Source organism: Vipera berus (assembly GCF_964194415.1).
Source record: "Vipera berus genome assembly, chromosome: 5".
NCBI lineage: Eukaryota > Metazoa > Chordata > Lepidosauria > Squamata > Viperidae > Vipera > Vipera berus.
The window spans coordinates 84,758,061-84,776,465 of NC_138207.1; the positions used below are offsets into that span (position 1 = coordinate 84,758,061).

Sequence of the window (18,405 nt, forward strand, 5' to 3'; positions counted from 1 at the left end):
GTTTGAAGACCCCAGTGAGGAAAATGCTCTCTCTTTTGTTTTATGATCCCAAAATAAGAGATTTCAGATTACATTCCGTTAAAAACCAGGCTTCCTAAAAAGTTAAACAGGGATTTTCCATGGAGTTCTCTGCTGTTTTCTGCACTATGTAGCTGCCAAAAATAGAAATATTGTTCTATCACCTCCCCCTCTTGCAGTGTGGCACAGAATGACCCCATCAACCTGGCCAGGGTCCATCTGCAATGTGTACTCTAGAACAGGGCTTTTCAACCAGTGGTACGGGTACCACCTGTGGTACATTGGCACCTAGCAGGTGGTATGCGACCATCCTAGAAAACTAGTAGCGGGGGAGGGGAATGAGCTGAACCGGTGGCAGCACTGCACAAGACTGAGCGAGAGATGGCTGGAGCTGCAGGGCTGTCAGGGCTCAGCGGAAGCGCCAGGTTCCAGCTGAAGCTCAGCGCTGATCCTGGCGCGTCTGCTGAGCCCAGAAGAAGCGCCGATCAGCTGGAATGTTGCAGCATCTCCAGGGTCTTGTGATTTACATTCAGATGCTTGGCAATTGATTTATATTCACAGTGTCCCAGGGTCATGTGAAGTGACCCAAACCTGCTGCAACCACCAGTAGAGGGGGAGAATAAAAACCAAACACCACCCAATTCCACCCCCGCTGCCAATCCTCAACAGAAATGATCACAACAATGAAAACCTAGGACAGGAAGAAGAGTGCCGCCGGGCGGGCAGGCAGGTGTCTTGCTCGGCTGTGGCTTGGGGGGCACTTTTTCAGTGCCATTGTAACTTCAAACAGTCACTAAGCGAACTGTTGTAAGTTGAGGACTACCTGTACTTCATCACTTTTTCCCTTTTTTTTGTCATCAAGTTTTTGACACCTTGCTAGGCGACTGGTGGTACTCAGATGTTGCCATATCCTAAAAGTGGTACAATGGGTGAAAAGGTTGAAAAGCCCTGCTCTAGAATGGGACCCAGTTGCAAAAGTTCAGAAGTCAGGTAAGAAGATGTGACTGGACAAGCTAAAGGCTAAAAAAAATGCTGTGCTGGAAAACCAGGGTGAAACTGATGGGCAACTTGGATAGCCAGTGAAATCCCCCTGAAGGAACATAATTTGGCCACCAGATCTCTGATGGAAATGTTTAGAAATCAGAAACTCTGGAGATGCAGTTCAGCAGAAACACATAATGTGGAGGCAACTGCAGATGGAGAGAATGAAGAACAAGGATTACTGGAGGCAAGCTTTTGCCTTGGCAGCGACTATCTTGGGACACTTCTATGAAAACCGCATATGATATGGAGAAAAAACTGCAGCAGGACAAAGGATGCTTGTCCATCCTCTGTGTATCACAGCTTTATTCCAAAATCAGCTTTATTTTCTTCTATGAACAGTTTTCTTTTACATGATTGCCGCCTTCCAATAAACCCCCCCCAAAAAAGTACCAATGAATTTCTTCTTCCAGTAAAGGATATCTCAATATAACTACTTCTCCCTTGGATGCACACAAGGCCTTCATTAGCTAATAGTCTATAAAATGTTGGAGCGAGTGGATTCTTTTTAACGTGCCTATTCGTGATATTCCCCTTTTTCTGCAGGGTGTGCAAGTGCACTAAACATCAGCAGCAAAATCATAATATAAAAAGGTCTTCAAAAAGAAAGAAGGAAAGAAAAAAGAATCTTCCCAAACCTACATGCTATCCGGACATAAGCTCGGCGGCTTTTTGTAGTTCCAGCAGAACTCCACGCCACACATTGACACCAGTAATCTTCTAGCCCAAACAGCTCCTCCACTTGCTGGCGAGAGACTTCAATCTGGACTTCTCTTACAAGGAGCCCTGGAAACAAATACATCCAAAAAAAGTGAAATTGTTAAGAAGTTGGAAAAACCAAGAACTGGGAGAGTTAGGTTTAAATGAAACACCATCTATGAAGAAGGGAGGAATAAAATCAGGGCTTTTTTCCTCATAGAACGCTCAGAACGGAGTTCCGGCACCTTTTTTGGATGGAACCTTGTATGGTAGGCAAGGCGGATTGTATGACATGTGTGAGTTCCGGCACCTTTTTCTTTTACAAAAAAAGCACTGAATAAAATACATGTGTGGCTGGAAGCAATGATAAAACAACATATAGATTTAAAATCAGAGATATTCCTACTGGGCATGTTACCAGGAAATACTTATTTAGTTTTACATATTTTAACAGCAGCTAGGATAGTATATGCACAATTTTGGAAAAATGAAGAAACTCCTACAGAAAAGAATATAATGAAAAAAAAATACTGGAATGTGCAGAAATGGATAGGTTAATGTTAAAAATGAAAGAAAAAGAAGAAACGGGATATTATATGGCATGGGATTTATTTCACCAATGGTTAGTTGACAAAAACACAGGTTAGAAAGTTGGAAATATGAGAATATGTGGGTTATGTGAAAAAGACTTATAATGGATTAGTAAATAATTTGATTGTTATATAACTAATGTTAATGTGGGTAATACTATTTTTAATATTTTGATTGCTATTTCTTAGTATATGATTGTATCTTGATAAGATTATTATGAATGTGATGATTATTATATCTTATTATATCGTTAACGATGGGGGGTGAGGTGTTACCCCCCGTTGATAGGGCTCGCAACTTGGGCGTCCTCTTGGATTCACGGCTCAGTTTTGAAGATCACATAGGAGCCGTGACCAGAGGGGCTTTTGACCAGGTTCGCCTGGTGCGCCAGTTGCGACCCTACCTGGACCGAGATGCCCTACGCACAGTCACTCATGCGCTCGTGACCTCCCGGTTAGACTACTGCAACGCTCTCTACATGGGGCTGCTCTTGAGGACCACTCGGAGGCTTCAGCTGGTGCAGAATGCAGCCGCGCGAGTTGTGATGGGGGTTTCCCGATACTCCCATGTAACATCTCTACTCCACGAGCTGCATTGGCTTCCGGTTGCCCTCTGGGTGAGATTCAAGGTGCTGGTGATGACCTATAAAGCCCTAAATGGCTTGGGTCCAGGATATTTGAGGGAACACCTGCTGCCGGCATCAAGTTCCCTTCGTCCTGTGCGCTCCCACATGGAGGGCCTTCTCAGGGTGTGCCTGCCCTTTGGAACCAGCTGCCCGTGGAGCTTAGGACTGCCCCCGACCTTCGTTCATTTTGCTGGGACCTAAAGACCTGGCTCTTTGAGCTTTCCGGCCCAGGCTGAGAGTTTTTAATTGGGGTTTTTATATTTTTACTTCAGGGATCGAATTTAATTGTTTTTAATTGTTTTTAAATTTTTTATTGTATTGATGTTTTAAACACCTTGTAAACCGCCCTTAGTCCTACGGGAAAAGGGCGGTATATAAATCTAATAAATAAATAAATAAATAAAATAATACTTGCATACCTAGACAACACACTGTTCAATATAGAAATTGATTTTTTAAACTAATAATAAAAACATATGAAAAAAGAAGGGAGGAATACACATCCACACATATCAGAGACAAATGAAAAAAAAAGTCTTCTACTGAGGTCTACAGCAGTGTTCTCTCTAAGGATCAAAATATGATGAACGAAAACTTTGTTTATGATACGGGTGTAACTTTGCGCTACATCTGAGCTTTGCGTACAACTATTTATCTAATTCATTTTCTTACGTGCACCATTTTTAGGTTAGATTATATGCATATGCAGTACTACTAAAGTTCCACACAGTTTACATATAATGAAAAAAGGTTGCTATTGGCCTTTGATCTTTTTCTTACATCATTTTATCATGTAATCATTTTTTTACATGATTAGATGATTAAGACTCAAATCTTCCTAATGGTGTGTATTTAACTAATCACATTATGGGTTTAAATGTGATAATACTATTTGCCAGACAATCAGCAAAGAGACTTTTGACATCATATTCCTAGTCTGAATTTCAAGTTAACAATGGTAATAATAATAGTATTATTTTATAGTTATCAGTAGTAGTAATAATGGTATTAATTATTATATTAGTATAGCCAAATCTTGGCTATCCAACAGTAAAAAAAGCCAATAAAATATCACATTTGCTTTATATGTGTGAACCAAAGCTTTACGGAAAACCAGAAATTGAAATCCAGTCATTGACAAATAGGATAATAATTTTTAGCACAGTTATAGTAATGGAATTTGCCCTAGAGAAATGTGCTAGAAAAGCAATTAACTGGAGTAAAATGCTGTTTAATAGAATTGAAATGCTGAATGGCCAAACCACCAGGATGAAGCCTACAAGTATCTGGACATTTTACAGTTGGATAACATCAAGCATGGACAAGTTAAAAATATGCTTAGTAAATCATATATATATATATATATATATATATATATATATATATATATATATATATATATATATATATATATATATATATATATATATATATATAATTTTTATTTTATTGCATTTATATACCACCCTTTCCCTGAGGACTCAGGGCGGTTTACAGGGAGTTAAAAATCAAACATACAAAAGTTAAAAACCAAGTTAAAAAATATTAAATCAACCCTGTACTATTTAAAAACCCCAATTAAGAGCCAGGTCTTCAGGCCCCGGCGGAATGATCGGAGGTCAGGGGCATATATATACACACATATATATATATAAAGGTAAAGGTAAAGGTTCCCCCACACATGCATGCTAGTCGTTTCTGACTCTAGGGGCCTGTGCTCATCTCCGTTTCAAAGCCGAAGAGCCAGCGCTTGTCCAAAGACATCTCCGTGGTCATGTGGCCAGCATGACTAGACGCCAAAGGCGCACGGAACGCTGTTACCTTCCCACCGTAGTGGTCCCTATTTTTCTACTTGCATTTTTACGTGCTTTCGAACTGCTAGGTTGGCAGAAGCTGGGATGAGTAACAGGCGCTCACTCTGTTACGCGGCACTCGGGATTCGACCCGCATATATATATATATATATATATATATATATATATATATATATATATATATATATATATGTCAAATGCTTGTTAACTATTTTTAGATTACCTTGCTAGGCCCCAAACATCTCCCCTTGCTTCTCAGCTAACAAAGCGAGAGAGATCCTGTGGCTTAGAGGTGAAAACAACTGCCTAATGTGTAATCAGCCCAGGTTCGAATCTCAGAAGGGTATGGCTGACTGATGAAAACTAATAAGTTTGAAATGCATATCAGTCTCCCTTAATTCTTTGTTAGCAATTTAAAAATTTACACACACACACACACACATGTATATATATATATATATATATATATATATATATATATATATATATATATATATATATATATATATATATATATGTCTCCAAAGAGTGAGAAAAGTGCTAAAGACAAAATTAAATAGTGAAAACATCATCAAAGCCATCAATCCCTGGGCCATACCTTTGATATGATAGTGCTGGAATTATTAAACTGGACACAAGCTGGACAGTTTGGACCAAAAAAATTAAGAAAACTCATGACTGTTCACTAGGGACTATGACTGGACCCACTTTGACTCTCTTTACAAAGGGTGGCTGTGGAATTCTGAGATTTGAAGTCCACATATCTTAAAATTGCCAAGTTTGAGAAATACTGTTTTAAATATTACAACGAGTAATGAAATTAAATTTCAAAGGTATCTCCTGTCTCTCCCAATCTCATTATCTCAGGGGTCTTCAAGCTTGGCCCTTTTATGACTTGTGGACTTCAACTCCTAGAATTCCTCAACCAGGCATGCCTGGCTGAGGAATTCTGGGTGTTGAAGTCCACAAGTCATAAAAGGGCCAAGTTTGAAGACCCCTGCATTATCTGATTGACATGATACAATACACCAGGGGTGTCAAACTGCCGTTTCATCATACTGAAGCCACGCCCACCCCATTGCCGGCAATGCAAAAGAGTCGCGATATGTCACGTGATGTTGCGAGTTTGACACCCGTGCAATACACCAAGGGAAAGGGGGAGGGGAGGGGAAGGGAAGCATCTCTTGGGAACTAATGAATAGAACCAGATTCCTCTTGACACTGCAATAAATCTCTTCTTAGGGGGCCAAACTGTTTTCTACCCTTCCAGCCTTACCCTCTCACTTCCTCACACAAGGCACTTCCTAACATTCTATGTTAACTAAAAAAAATTAATAAGAACAGTAAAAAGGTATGTATGGTCCATCATGAGGATTGATGAACTTTCCAGCAGAGTAGGAGAGCCAACTTCCCACCCATCCGCTCTGATCACTGATAATAAACTTGCATCTGTTTCAGGAGCACCATGCAACTGCAGGCCAAACTGTACTCCATTACCTCCTCTGTTTTATCCTTGTTTTCACTGCTACGCTTTCACATCACAGCCTCAATTCAACAAGAGGCGGCGGCATGTGCTTTAATTGCACCGCCTTAATACATACCTACAAAGGAAGAGAGTGGATTCAGCAGCCATTAGCTGTTTCTGATACAAAAACAGGAACAATTACCCTCTATTTCACCCTGCACAGATCCTCTAATGAGTGATGGTCTCAAAGATAAGCAACGTTTGAGAACTTTATTTTAGACGGTTGATGCTTTAATGAAGATAGTTATGTTGCACGGATAGTAATTTGAAACTGGCAAAGGTTGCTTCTCTCCTCCTGCTCTTCGTGCGCCTGGGAAGTTGTCATCTGATTAATAAAAAAGAAATCCCTAAAGCTTTATTCTTTTTTTTTTTCAGCTTATGGTATAAAATCCTAGACTATCACAACTTCACTGTATTATTGGAAAATGGTTTGAAGAATGCCGAACGATTGAAAGAATTGGGTATGGCTAGTCTACAGAAAAGAAGGACTAGGGGTGACATGATAGCATCATTCCAGTATTTGAGGGGCTGCCACAAAGAGGAAGAGGTCAATTTATTTTCCAAAGCACCAGAGGACAGGACAAGAAACAAGGGACGGACACTTATCAAGGAGAGAAGCAACTTGAAACCAAGAAGAAATTTTGTTAACAGTGAGAACAATTGACCAATAGAACTGCTTGTCTTCAGAAATTGTGGATATTTCATCACTAGAGATTTTTTAAAGAAGAGACTGGACAGCCACTTGTCTGAAATGGTATAGGATCTCCTGCTTGAGTAGGAGGTTGGGCTAGAAGACCTCCAAGGTCCCTTTCAGCTCTATTCTGATTGATTGATTGATTGATTGATTGGTCTGTTTGCTTCCTACAACTCACAGATGTTTTCCAGCATGAACATAATTATTTTCTGGATTAAAGGGGGTTCCCTTTCCTCTTTTCTCCCCCACAAAACCCCACTTTTCTCAGGTTTACTTCAAGTCTAAAGGGATGGAGGAGAGGAGCATATCAAACCAAAAACATAGGACACTTCAGTTTTATTACACATCACTGTTTGGAGTCAGGCGGTGCCTCCACTGAATACATTAAATTAAATTAAATTAAAATCCTTACGTAGCCACCAAATGGCTGGTTTCATAAAATTCACTAAACCAACGCTAAGCACTTCCTCTTTGAACCTTCCCACTATCTGTCACTCAAGTTATCTGACAAGGGAGTTGTGAAGATCCAGGAAGAGTGTTGGGAAAACCAAGAATACAGTTTTAAGCTCTTTGACAAGGGCTGCTACCATATATAAAAAAAAGGCAAAGCAGATACTGTTTTCTTGGGGCAAGAGAGAAAGAGAAGGACAGGTACTTCCTAAGAGCAAAGAAGCTGAGCCAGTTAAGAAGAAAAGTAGCAAAGGAGATGAGGGAGAAGGAGATTGCGTCTGTTCAACCAGCACTTTGCCAACTCTGCAAATACGAAATGAGGCTTGCTTCTCTGAAGATAATGAAGCTTGTCTTGATATCTGGTGTAAATGAGAAATTACACTGGTGGATACTTGTTTTCTATGGAGTCTTTGGTGCTCTTAGAGTTACTTGTTGGCTTGTAGACATTTTATTACCTGACTAGGTAACATCATCAATGCTAGTGAGTGTGGGATTTGCTCCCTATTTAGATATAGCGGTTTGCCCTGCCAAAGTTGGCGAGGGTATGGTTTTCTCCTTCGTATTCCCCGATTAGGGTATTGTTCTCTGCTTGTTTGTCTGGTGTTATTTCCTCCTTATTGGATGCTGGTTGGTGGAGAGGATCTCTCCTGTTGTTTTGTTCTGTTTTCTTAGCTTTTATATTGTCTCTTTTAAGCTGTTTATAAGTAAGCTTATATTATGTATTTAGCTAAGTCTGGTGTGTTGTGTAGTTCTGCTGCCATGGATTCTTTCTCTAGTCCTGTTCTATGGACGTAAAGAGTGCTGTGACATTGAATGAAACCATAATAATTTCATCTTCTTCTATTTTAGGTCTCTGATTTTCTGAAAGCACCAAGTTCAGACCTGAGCCACATTTATCTCTTCTATTGTTTTCTTCTACTCAAATAAAAATGCAGTGCCAGCCTCTTGATTATTAAAGTAGCTTAAATGCTAGCTGCAACTATGAGGCTTTAGTAGGCATTGTGTAAATACTAATGTCACCCATTCCTTCAACCCTACCCAGCAAACTCCATGCCATATTTCCATGATGTATGGCTTCTCTGAATCACAGCCTAGCACGTCTGGCTCCTGTAGCTGGTGTGACAACAATACAGTTGAGATTACAAGAGGAACATGTAGCAAAGAGTCTCTTGGGGCAGAAGAGACTCCTGCCTGTTGCAAATCCATTTGCTATTCGTGTTACCAACTTCCACACCAATTAAATAATTTAGCCCTTGACAGCATTTAATATAGACTTTTGCACAAGTTCAACGGTGCATAATAGACTTATTAAATGGAAGCTTTCATTATTGTTATATCTTCTTGCTGTTTTTATTTTACTTTTTTTTTTAAAAAATGAAGCGAAATGAATCTAGCAAATGAAAAAGAAGAACCATGATTACTTTGGTAATAGTTATGTACAATATCTTACAGCCACTTCTCATTAATGTAAATAATATGGTAGGGCCCAGATCCAAACAAGGTTTATTCAAAATAAAATAAAAAAGTCAATACATAAAACAGATATCAGACCTGGGATCCTTAACCCTGTTAAGGTATGAGATAAGAGGGCTAATCTGTAATCCATCTACTTTTAAATGGCTTCTAAACTAATAAGCTCAAGTGTCTTATTTGACTAGTTGCTAGAAAGCTCAACATGGATTCCTTGGGGGTACCTTTGTAAATATAGTTTCACCCTTGTTTGAATTTGTAAAATAGGACATATAGTCAACTCCTCTCTCTATAACATTACTTAGCATTGCAACTAAAAGTCAAACAGAACTGGTTTGGGTCATGGAATCCTTTATGTAACATATCAATAGATTATACACATAGATTTAACCTCTATTTGTCAGGTGCAAGGGACCAGGACCATATGTTAAATTGCAGTTCAAAAAGGATTTATTGCTCAAACCTATAGAGAAGAATCTAGTCAACAAACGTTCAGTACTAAATTGGCATCAGATAAGGGTCAATGGAATTCAAGAGGAATTGGATTTAGATTATTTGTGGGAACATAATGACTCTAGACTGATGACTTGTTTAACACCACCTTCCCAGCTCTGCCAGCTCTTCTCCTACTCTACCACTTATATCCTGTGTGTCCAGAGTAATTCACAGGTAGAAAGGAAACAAGGCCCCAATCACAGTTCATTTGGCAGATTCAAAGTCACCTGCTGGATGCCCTGCCCTGCCCGATGTTATATCTGCTTTTCATTTTATTACTCGTACATTTTATTACTGTAATTATTGTATTTGCCATAAATACCCGGTTTTTATTTCACTGTGTATGTATGCATGTATTTGTTCTTTGGTGACATTAGAAAGGGAGAGAAAAACCTTAAAAGAGAAGCTTTGTTTTATTATCAATGTAATATGTAGTCTAGTGGGTTGAATATCCCCTATTTTTGCAAGACAAAATATTTGTCTCTAGTGAAAATGAGGCAAGGAAATATTTTGAAAATTGGAAATGAGTGGCAGTGCAAGTTTAAAAAAGGGGCATTGTCTTACCTGAATGCCTTTTCTCAGCATGACGATGGAGAATCCACAACAGAATGGGTTTATCCTTGTCTTCCTGCCATGAGACCAGGTCAATCAAACTTTTGCCCTGCCTCTTCCTCTGGCTAGGACCCCAGTCTTGACGAAGGCGGAGTCGTTGATGACCTCACAATATGGTGGCTCAAAAGGAAAAACAAGTCCCTGAACACAGGACCCGACGGACCTAACGGGTGGGAGTGGATTCTCCATTGTCATGCTGAGAAAAGGTGTTCAGGTAAGACAACGCCCCTTCTCCAGCATGATCGATGGAGAATCCACAACAGAATGGGACATACCAAAGACTCACTGTCCCTATGGGTGGGAAGCAGTCTGGGCCTGTGTTCCACTATCTGACACTACTCCCTGGAGAACTCTCCTACCAAACGAGGCATCTGCTGAGGCAAATCGATCTAGCTTATAATGCCTCACAAAAGGAGAAGGCGACGACCACGTCGCTGCCCTACAAATCTCCTCAATCGATGCTTGTGTCGCCCACGCCGCTGAAGTCGCCGCACTGCAAGTGGAGTGCGCAGTGATCCGCCTAGGAACTGGTGAGGAGTGTGCCTTATACGCCTCCACTATACATGCCCTAATTCATCTGCCAATGGTAGAGACAGATACTTTCTGGCCCATTGAAGAGGGTTGGAATGAAACAAAGAGGGCCTCAGTTTTGTGGAAGGAAGCCGTTCGCTTAATGTAACGACATAAGGCTCTGCGGACGTCCAGGGTGTGCCATTTACGTTCCAAGTCGTGAGATGGCTGGGGACAAAAATCTGGCAGCACAACCTCTTGTGACCTGTGAAACAAGGATTGATCTTGGGAACGAAAGAGGGATCCAACCGCAGGACCACCCTGTCAGCGTGAAAGATGCACAAGTCATCCCTGATAGATAGGGCTGCCAGCTCAGAAATACGCCTAGCTGATGTGACGGCCACTAGGAAGGCCAACTTAAGCGTCAGGAAGGGAAAAGGTTCTGATGGCCTGAAAGGGAAAAGAAGTGAGAGCCTGTAGGACCTTGGACAGATCCCAAGAGGGATATCTGTGCACCACGGGCGGCTTGATGTTAGTCGCTCCCTTAACAAAGGAACACACCGTGGGATGCTGAACCAATGGCGCTGAATTGCCACATGTAATCATCATGGACAGAGCAGCCACTTGCCTGCGTATTGTATTGGGTGACAGCCCCTTCCTAAGACCTTCCATCAAAAAGTCCAAAATCTGTGGGATGGTGATCAATGCTGGGCTTAGCTGTTGCTGCATACACCAGGTGCAGAAATTTTCCATGTGGAATCATAGATCCTGTTAGTAGAGGGTCTCCGAGATGCCTGCATCACAGTAATGATGTCTGAAGAGTAGGACGCCTGTGAAAGGAGTCTCCGCTCGAATGCCAGGTGGTTAACTGGAGCCACTGGGGCTCTGGGTGATGTAAAATCCCCTGGCTGAGTGATACCGATAGGCCCACGAGGTCGGCAAACCACGGCCGTCTTGGCCAGTGTGGAGCAACTAGTATTACCTCCTCTCGTTCCTGCGATATCTTCTGGATAACTGCCGGGATTAGGGGGAAAGGAGGAAAGGCGTATAGCAGACCTCTGGGCCACAGGCTGTGGAGACCATCTACCCTTTCTGCCCCTGGAGACGGGAACCAGGAAAAGAACCTCGGAAGCTAGGAGTTTGCTGGAGTAGCGAATAGATCCAACACTGAAAGACCCAACCTTTCCGATATCTTTTTGAAGATAGCTGGATGCAAGCGCCACTCGGAGGGATCCACTGTCGCCCTGCTCAAAAAATCCGCCTCGTGATTCGCCTGTCCCGAGATATGTTCGGCCTTGAGGGAGGAGAGGTTGGTCTCTGCCCAGGATCCCAACAACTGAGCCTCGGCCATCAGGGACCTGGAACGAGTACCCCTTTGGTGGTTTATGTGGGCTTTTGCTGCCACGTTGTCCGTGAGGACTAGCATGTGTTGACCCTCCACTGCGCAGTGGAAGTGACATAGAGCCAGGTGTATGGCCCTGAGCTCCAACCAATTTATGTTGTGCGGTTATCGCTGCCAGGACCTTTGTGAACACCCTGGGAGCTGATGATAGACCGAAGGGTAGGGCCCTGTACTGAAAATGGCAGCCTGCGTAGCAGAACCTGAGAAATATTTGGTGAGCAGGGAGGATGGGAATGTGTAAATTTGCCTCCGTGAGATCAATGGATGTCAGGAGGTCTCCTTTTCTGATGCCAGCCAATATGGATTGTAGCATCTGTATCTTGAACCTACTGGGTGTCAAGTGTGTGTTTAACCCCTTTAAATCGAATATTGCTCTCCATCCTTCCGAAGTCTTGTGAACTACGAACAGAATGGAGTAGAACCCCCATCCCTTTTGCCCCACCGGTACCGGTTCTATGGCCTGGATGTCCAGAAGATGTCGGATGGCCTCCCTCATGAGACCGCTTTTTACTGGACTTTTGGACAATGGACAATGGACAATGGATGAAATATCTCGAGGGGATGGATATGAATTCTAGAGACAGGCTGAATCTGATGGTGTTGAGGACTCAGAGGTCCATGGTGATGGTCTCTCATATGTGTGAGAAGAGGGCCAACCTGCCCCCTATGGGAGAGCCCCTATGGTGCATGTTGGTAGATTTATCTGTAATTATACTACTGTAGTCTGTACAATGTCTATCTTATTAAAACATGTTATGACAAGGCCTTGATTGACCAAAGCCCTGATAGTTGGTGGTGGTCAATATTTAAAGGTGATGACCATAGCAGATACAAGAATGAAAATTGGAGTGGAAGAGGAACATACGGTAAAGTGTATGGATGTGTGTATATATGGTATACCTGTGAAATTAAGAAGAATTAGAACAGTGTAATAGATGTGAATAAAAATGGTCTGAACTTTGGAGTGTAGCAGATGAATACATGCAGGGAATGAAGATACTGGTTTAATTATGAATGAACTGCTGAAATATATGGCAAAATTTCTGAATTATTGTCCCTTAGATCATAGTGAGTGAATATGAAAACAGGAATCCATAAGTTGGTGACAGCTGCATGCTGTACACCAGTGAATAGTGATAATGGAACAACCAAAGATGACCTTTGGGAAAATAATCTAAATGGAAAAACATTTTATTAAGTGACGTGAAGGTATGGATGGAATAAGATGGGACAGTAAAAAGAAAGTGAATAGATCAGTCTTTCTCTGCTTCAGCAACTTTGGAATGTGTAGACTTCAGCTCCCAGAATTCCCCAGCCAGCATGGCTAATTGGGAGATTCTGAGAGTTGGTCCACACATCTTAAAGCTGCTGAGGTTGAGAAACATTGGAATACCATTTCGAGACACAAGAATGAATGAGAGAATGACTGCTTGTGAGTTTCCAGGTTTCCTGATTTCAGGTTTATGGTTTAAACCAAAATCTAGTCATGGATACACACGATAAAAGAATAAATCTAAAGTATCACTGATATGATGACGATGAAGAAAGCATCAATGAAGGATACTATGCAATGTGATACTAGGTAATGTGGGAGAGATCATTTCTTTGCAGAGTCAAAATGGATCTTGGGGAAAAAATGGAAGAAAAAGTGAAATAAACAAGAGAAAACGTGGAAAAATTGCAAGAAGATGAAGTATGAGTCCTACATTAGAAATAACAGAGAAAATTAATCTTTCAGGGGAATTAATAGAATTTCTACTCTATAAGGAAAGAAAGAGAAAAGATGTGGAAGCTATGTAGAATTGAATGTTGAGAATTACTGCTACAAAAATGTAGAAAAGGAGCAAGGGACGATTAAGATTGTTAAGAGTATGAGAAAATGCAGAATGATTTTGATGGAAGTAAGCAATTGCTTTGGAATTTGGTGCAATAAGCTATGCCAAGTTCCTCCAGCAGAATGAGTGCAATTAAAAATAAAAGTAATGAAATGCTCCAATTATCCCAAGACTGTGGACTAGATTTGGTGTAAGAAAGAGGTTTCTTAAAACTGGTCTTGAATAATAATCCAGTTTTCAAAAGGCATTTTTACTGCCTTTGAAATTGGAGAGAACTCTGGTTTCAAGAATTTTCCAACTCCATTATTTTATTATTGTGATTGTCAAATAGGTATTTAAACCAATCCCTATCAGAATATTTCAGAGCTGCCTCTCTTAAAAGAAACAAACAATTGGGACCACTACAGATTCCAGCATGCTAAAATTGCCAGAAAAATGTGGAATCAACTCCGATACGGACTCCATTATTCTATTTCAGTCTGTATAAGAATATACAAGCTTTCCTGGACCATATCAAAAGGCCATTTAGTTCAGCATCCTGTTCCTAACAATAAACAATCAAATGCATCTGGGAAACATACAAGCAAGGCATAAAAACAAAACAGAACAAAAAAGTAGCTTTGTAACTAAATCTGTCCTACATAGATGTGCCAGGTGGTAGATTCAAATTTAAATTTTACAAAGAAAACCTACTGAACTACTGCACTCCTTGATTTATTTTTAGGGAGGATCAAGCAATGATTTCTCAAGGCAATGACCATCTGCAGACTCTATAACCTAAAGAGGGTTTGAACTGGTATGAGTTAATTATGTATTAGTTTGTTACAATAAGTTGTGGTCCACCTCTTTGAGCAACTGTAGGCAACTTTGAAGAGGTCTCCAAGAAGACAAGATTCATTGAAGTTTAAGGGAAATAGGACGTCTAACTTCATGGTTAGGTTAATCAGTTATTTACTTTTAGAGTTAGTTACTTCACGAACTCTAGTTAGTTCCATCAACAGAAGGTTGCTTGAGTCTAGCTTTAAAATCCATAACAGCATTAAAGACATAAAACTAGCTTTCAGGTCAGATTCTTTGCACTCTTTATCTTTCGCCCAGAAATAATTGACTATGCATCCCTCTTCTTTGTTCCTATGCTCTTAGCAAATGTTTTATCTATGAAAGAATTTTATCTTCCTCACTCCAAGAAATGTTTTCTTAACAGCCTCCTGTTAAGGACTTTGTTGGAAAGTGTTACTGAAGTAGCTGTGTACAACGATGTTAGTGCAATTAGTATGAAGTGTTATTCAGACAATGTAATATTGAAATCACAAATCTGTGTAATTTATTTTGCATTCTGATACAAATTAACATCTCCAAGATACATATTGATGAAAGCTTGTCTACTATTAGGATTATACACGTCTCCAATTTTGCAATGTAGCTCAGGGGTTTAAGACTGGATTTAAAAACATGGGTATTAACAATTAAGGATGAACCATATTTAGAAATGCATCCTTTGAAATAAAATACATTCAAAAATGGATGTTTTTTTGTGAGAAATTATGCCCCAAAAGGGGGAGGTTAATGCCCTTCATTCAATGATACACTTAGTATCTTTGACACTCTCCCCTGTTTGGTGTAATCTTTAAGGCACCAGACTGGAAACCCAGAGACTGTCAAATTTGAATATGACCAGTTTGAGTTAATATTGGTAAATGTGTATATTCCTCCAAGCACATCCCAGCACTGTAATTCCGAATACTGGATGGACTTGGAAGTTATCCTAGAAGATATATCTGTACTGTACTCTCAGTCCATAGTGGTATTACTAGGAGATCTGAACGCTAGGCTGGGTCCCTCTCTGTATGAGCTTGCCCAGAATTAGGGAATCCCAGGGGAGTTCTTTGATAACCATCCTCAGTGGCTCTCGAGAGACTGCAAAAATAATGCTGCTGGCCTGGCCCTAATCTCCTTAATTTTTAAGGGTAATCTCCAAATTTTGGGGGGTAAGGATAAGAATTGCACATACCCTTATACATACCACTCGGCCAATTCAAGCAGCATACTGGATCTCTTTTGTGTGTCTAGAGATAAAGCTGACCTCTTTTCGGAGGTCACAGTACACCTTAGCGATAATAGTGACCATCAGCCTGTAAGAGTGACATTGCGAGGCCACTCAAATTTAAGACCATATAACGTGGCTGACAGATGGCTCACCAAAAAGGTAGAAGTGACCCAAAATAAAAGGTTAATTTGGGCCAAAGTTGATACTAAGGCAATATTAGAATGCCTTAAAATAGAGAATGCTACTAAGTGGGCTAGAACAATCCAGTCATCTACTACTGACTGGATGTCAGCCTTCAATGCATTCTCCAATCTCTGTAATATACTGAAGAAACATCTAACAGCTAAACCTGCTACAAAAAGAGCCCGAGTGGGTAGACCTTGCTGGTTTGATCCTGATTGCCAGTGACTGAAAAAGAAATTGAAGGCAGCCATGAGGCTTGCCCAGAGGAATCCTACTGCTCATATACAAGGTAACATGCTGCACACAAGAAGGGAATATAAAAAAACCTATAACATTAAAGAAAAAAAGTTTTGCCATTTCAATCTGGTCAGAACTCGAGTTGGCTGCCAGAAGTCATAACTCAGTATTATTTTGGCACTCTGTAGCAGGTATCCTGAAGGAACAGAGATTTGCGTTCGACATACCAATCTCTGCTGAGGATTGGCAGAATTATTATCAGTGCTTGTTTGCTCCCACCAAACGGTAAAGAAACTGTCTTTAAACAGTGATTTAGTAAACCCTAGAACTCCCCCCCTTGGCCACCAGTCTCAGAAAAGGAGATACAGTCCATCATTAAAAGCTTAAAGAGCAATAAAGCCCAGGTGGGGATTTTTTACCAGCAGAATTATTCAAGAAATTTCCCAATTGGTGTGGCCCTGTATTAGCGGGCCTTTTTACACACATAAATAACACCTGCTATATACCAGATGGGTGGAAGATGGCAATAGTTGTCCTCATATATAAAAAGGGAATAAAAAGGATCCTAGTAACTACAGGCCCATCAGCCTGATTCACATTGTAGCAAGAATATATGCTAGGTACCTTTTGAACAGAATAGAAATCTGGGTAGAGGAAAACAACATCCTCACAGAAGAACAAGCAGGTTTTAGACAAAACAGATCTACTATTGATAACTGCTTTGTCTTGAACCATCTAATTGTCAAATATGCCTATAAGAGGAGACCCCTGTTTGCTGCTTTCATAGACCTTACAGCAGCCTTTGATATGGTAAATAAAGAAGTACTTTATGGAGTAAATTGACATCTCTTAAAATAGAACCCAGACTCCTGGCTTTGATTAAAGCCCTTTACACAACTACCTGTTTGAGGGTGTGGTATGGGGTTAATGGGGCTCTGACTAACAGGATTCACAGAAATAAAGGGATAAGGCAAGGGTGTATCCTGGCCCCATTATTATTTAATTTATACATCAATGACTTGCCAGGGTTAATGAAGGATACCATGGTACACATGCCGATCCTAAATACTTAATGTAACAGCTTGCTTTATGCTGATGATATGATTTTATTATCATACTCACAAGTAGGATTACGTAGGCTATTAAGAAGATTCAGCTCTTATTGCCATGATAACTCCCTAATCATTAGCAAATCAAAATAAAAAAAATAATGGTGTTTGGAAGACACCATCAGAGACATAAGTGGCAATTAGATGGTGAACCAATTGAACAGGTTAACACCTTTGTATATTTGGCCGTAACTGTTTCCATCTTGGGCCTGCCATCATCAACGGAGTACATTTAGAGCAAAAGCCTGTTTGAACTTACTGCTCAAACTAAAGAACCATAGCTACCCAGGGTCCCTAGCCCCATTAATTAAGGTTTATAAGGCTAAGGTTACGACAATGCTCTTGTATGGAGCAGAAATTTGGGGTCTTTACTCAACCACAGTCCTAGAACAAACACAGTCCCAGCATTTGAGATGTATCTTGGGTGTAGATCCAAGAACATCTGCTGCAGCAGTTAGAGCTGAATTGGGAATTCATACAATTCATCAATTATCTAAAATTAGAGCTTATAACTACTGGTGCAAAGTTAATGAAATGGAGACTGATAGACTCCCCAAGTTATGCCTACTAGAGCAAATAAAACTACAATCACAAATCTCCTGGATCACCAAACTAACAAATTTTGTAAGAAGCTGTGGCCTTCCTGTCTCATGCGTAACAGGAGAACAATCCAAAAAAAGAGTTGCCCAAAGAATTAAGGATATAGAAGCACAAAATGATATAGCTATCCTTGGTAAGGTGGGTAACTTGAAATGGCTGAGTAAACACAAACGTACTTTTCAAGTACACAGTTATTTGAAGTTACAACTGCCAAAACATCTTAGGGAGATATTTATGCGAGCAAGATTCGAACAGCTTGACACAATGGTCAGATATGGGAGATTTCATGCAATACCCTATAATGAGTGTCTCTGCATTTGCGGAGCGGCAGAAGTAGAAGACCTGGCTCACATCCTATTTGACTGTTGCCTGTATAAGAGGGTGAGAGACAGGTATCTTGGTCTATATACTAAACAAATGACCCATTGGGATCCCCATATCAAAACAA

At 40.5% G+C, this 18,405-nt stretch overlaps 1 protein-coding gene across 2 annotated transcripts in view; it reads right to left on the reverse strand.

Moving 5' to 3' along the window:
• UNC5B (unc-5 netrin receptor B) overlaps positions 1–18,405 on the reverse strand; it is a gene marked incomplete at its 5' end in the record, with an annotated part of 216,946 nt that overhangs the window by 42,227 nt on the left and 156,314 nt on the right. For both annotated transcript variants that reach the window (XM_081328218.1, XM_081328217.1), the window contains one exon: positions 1,702–1,845. In XM_081328218.1, the coding sequence (XP_081184344.1) occupies positions 1,702–1,845 (144 nt within the window). The remainder of the gene's footprint in view (positions 1–1,701; positions 1,846–18,405) is intronic.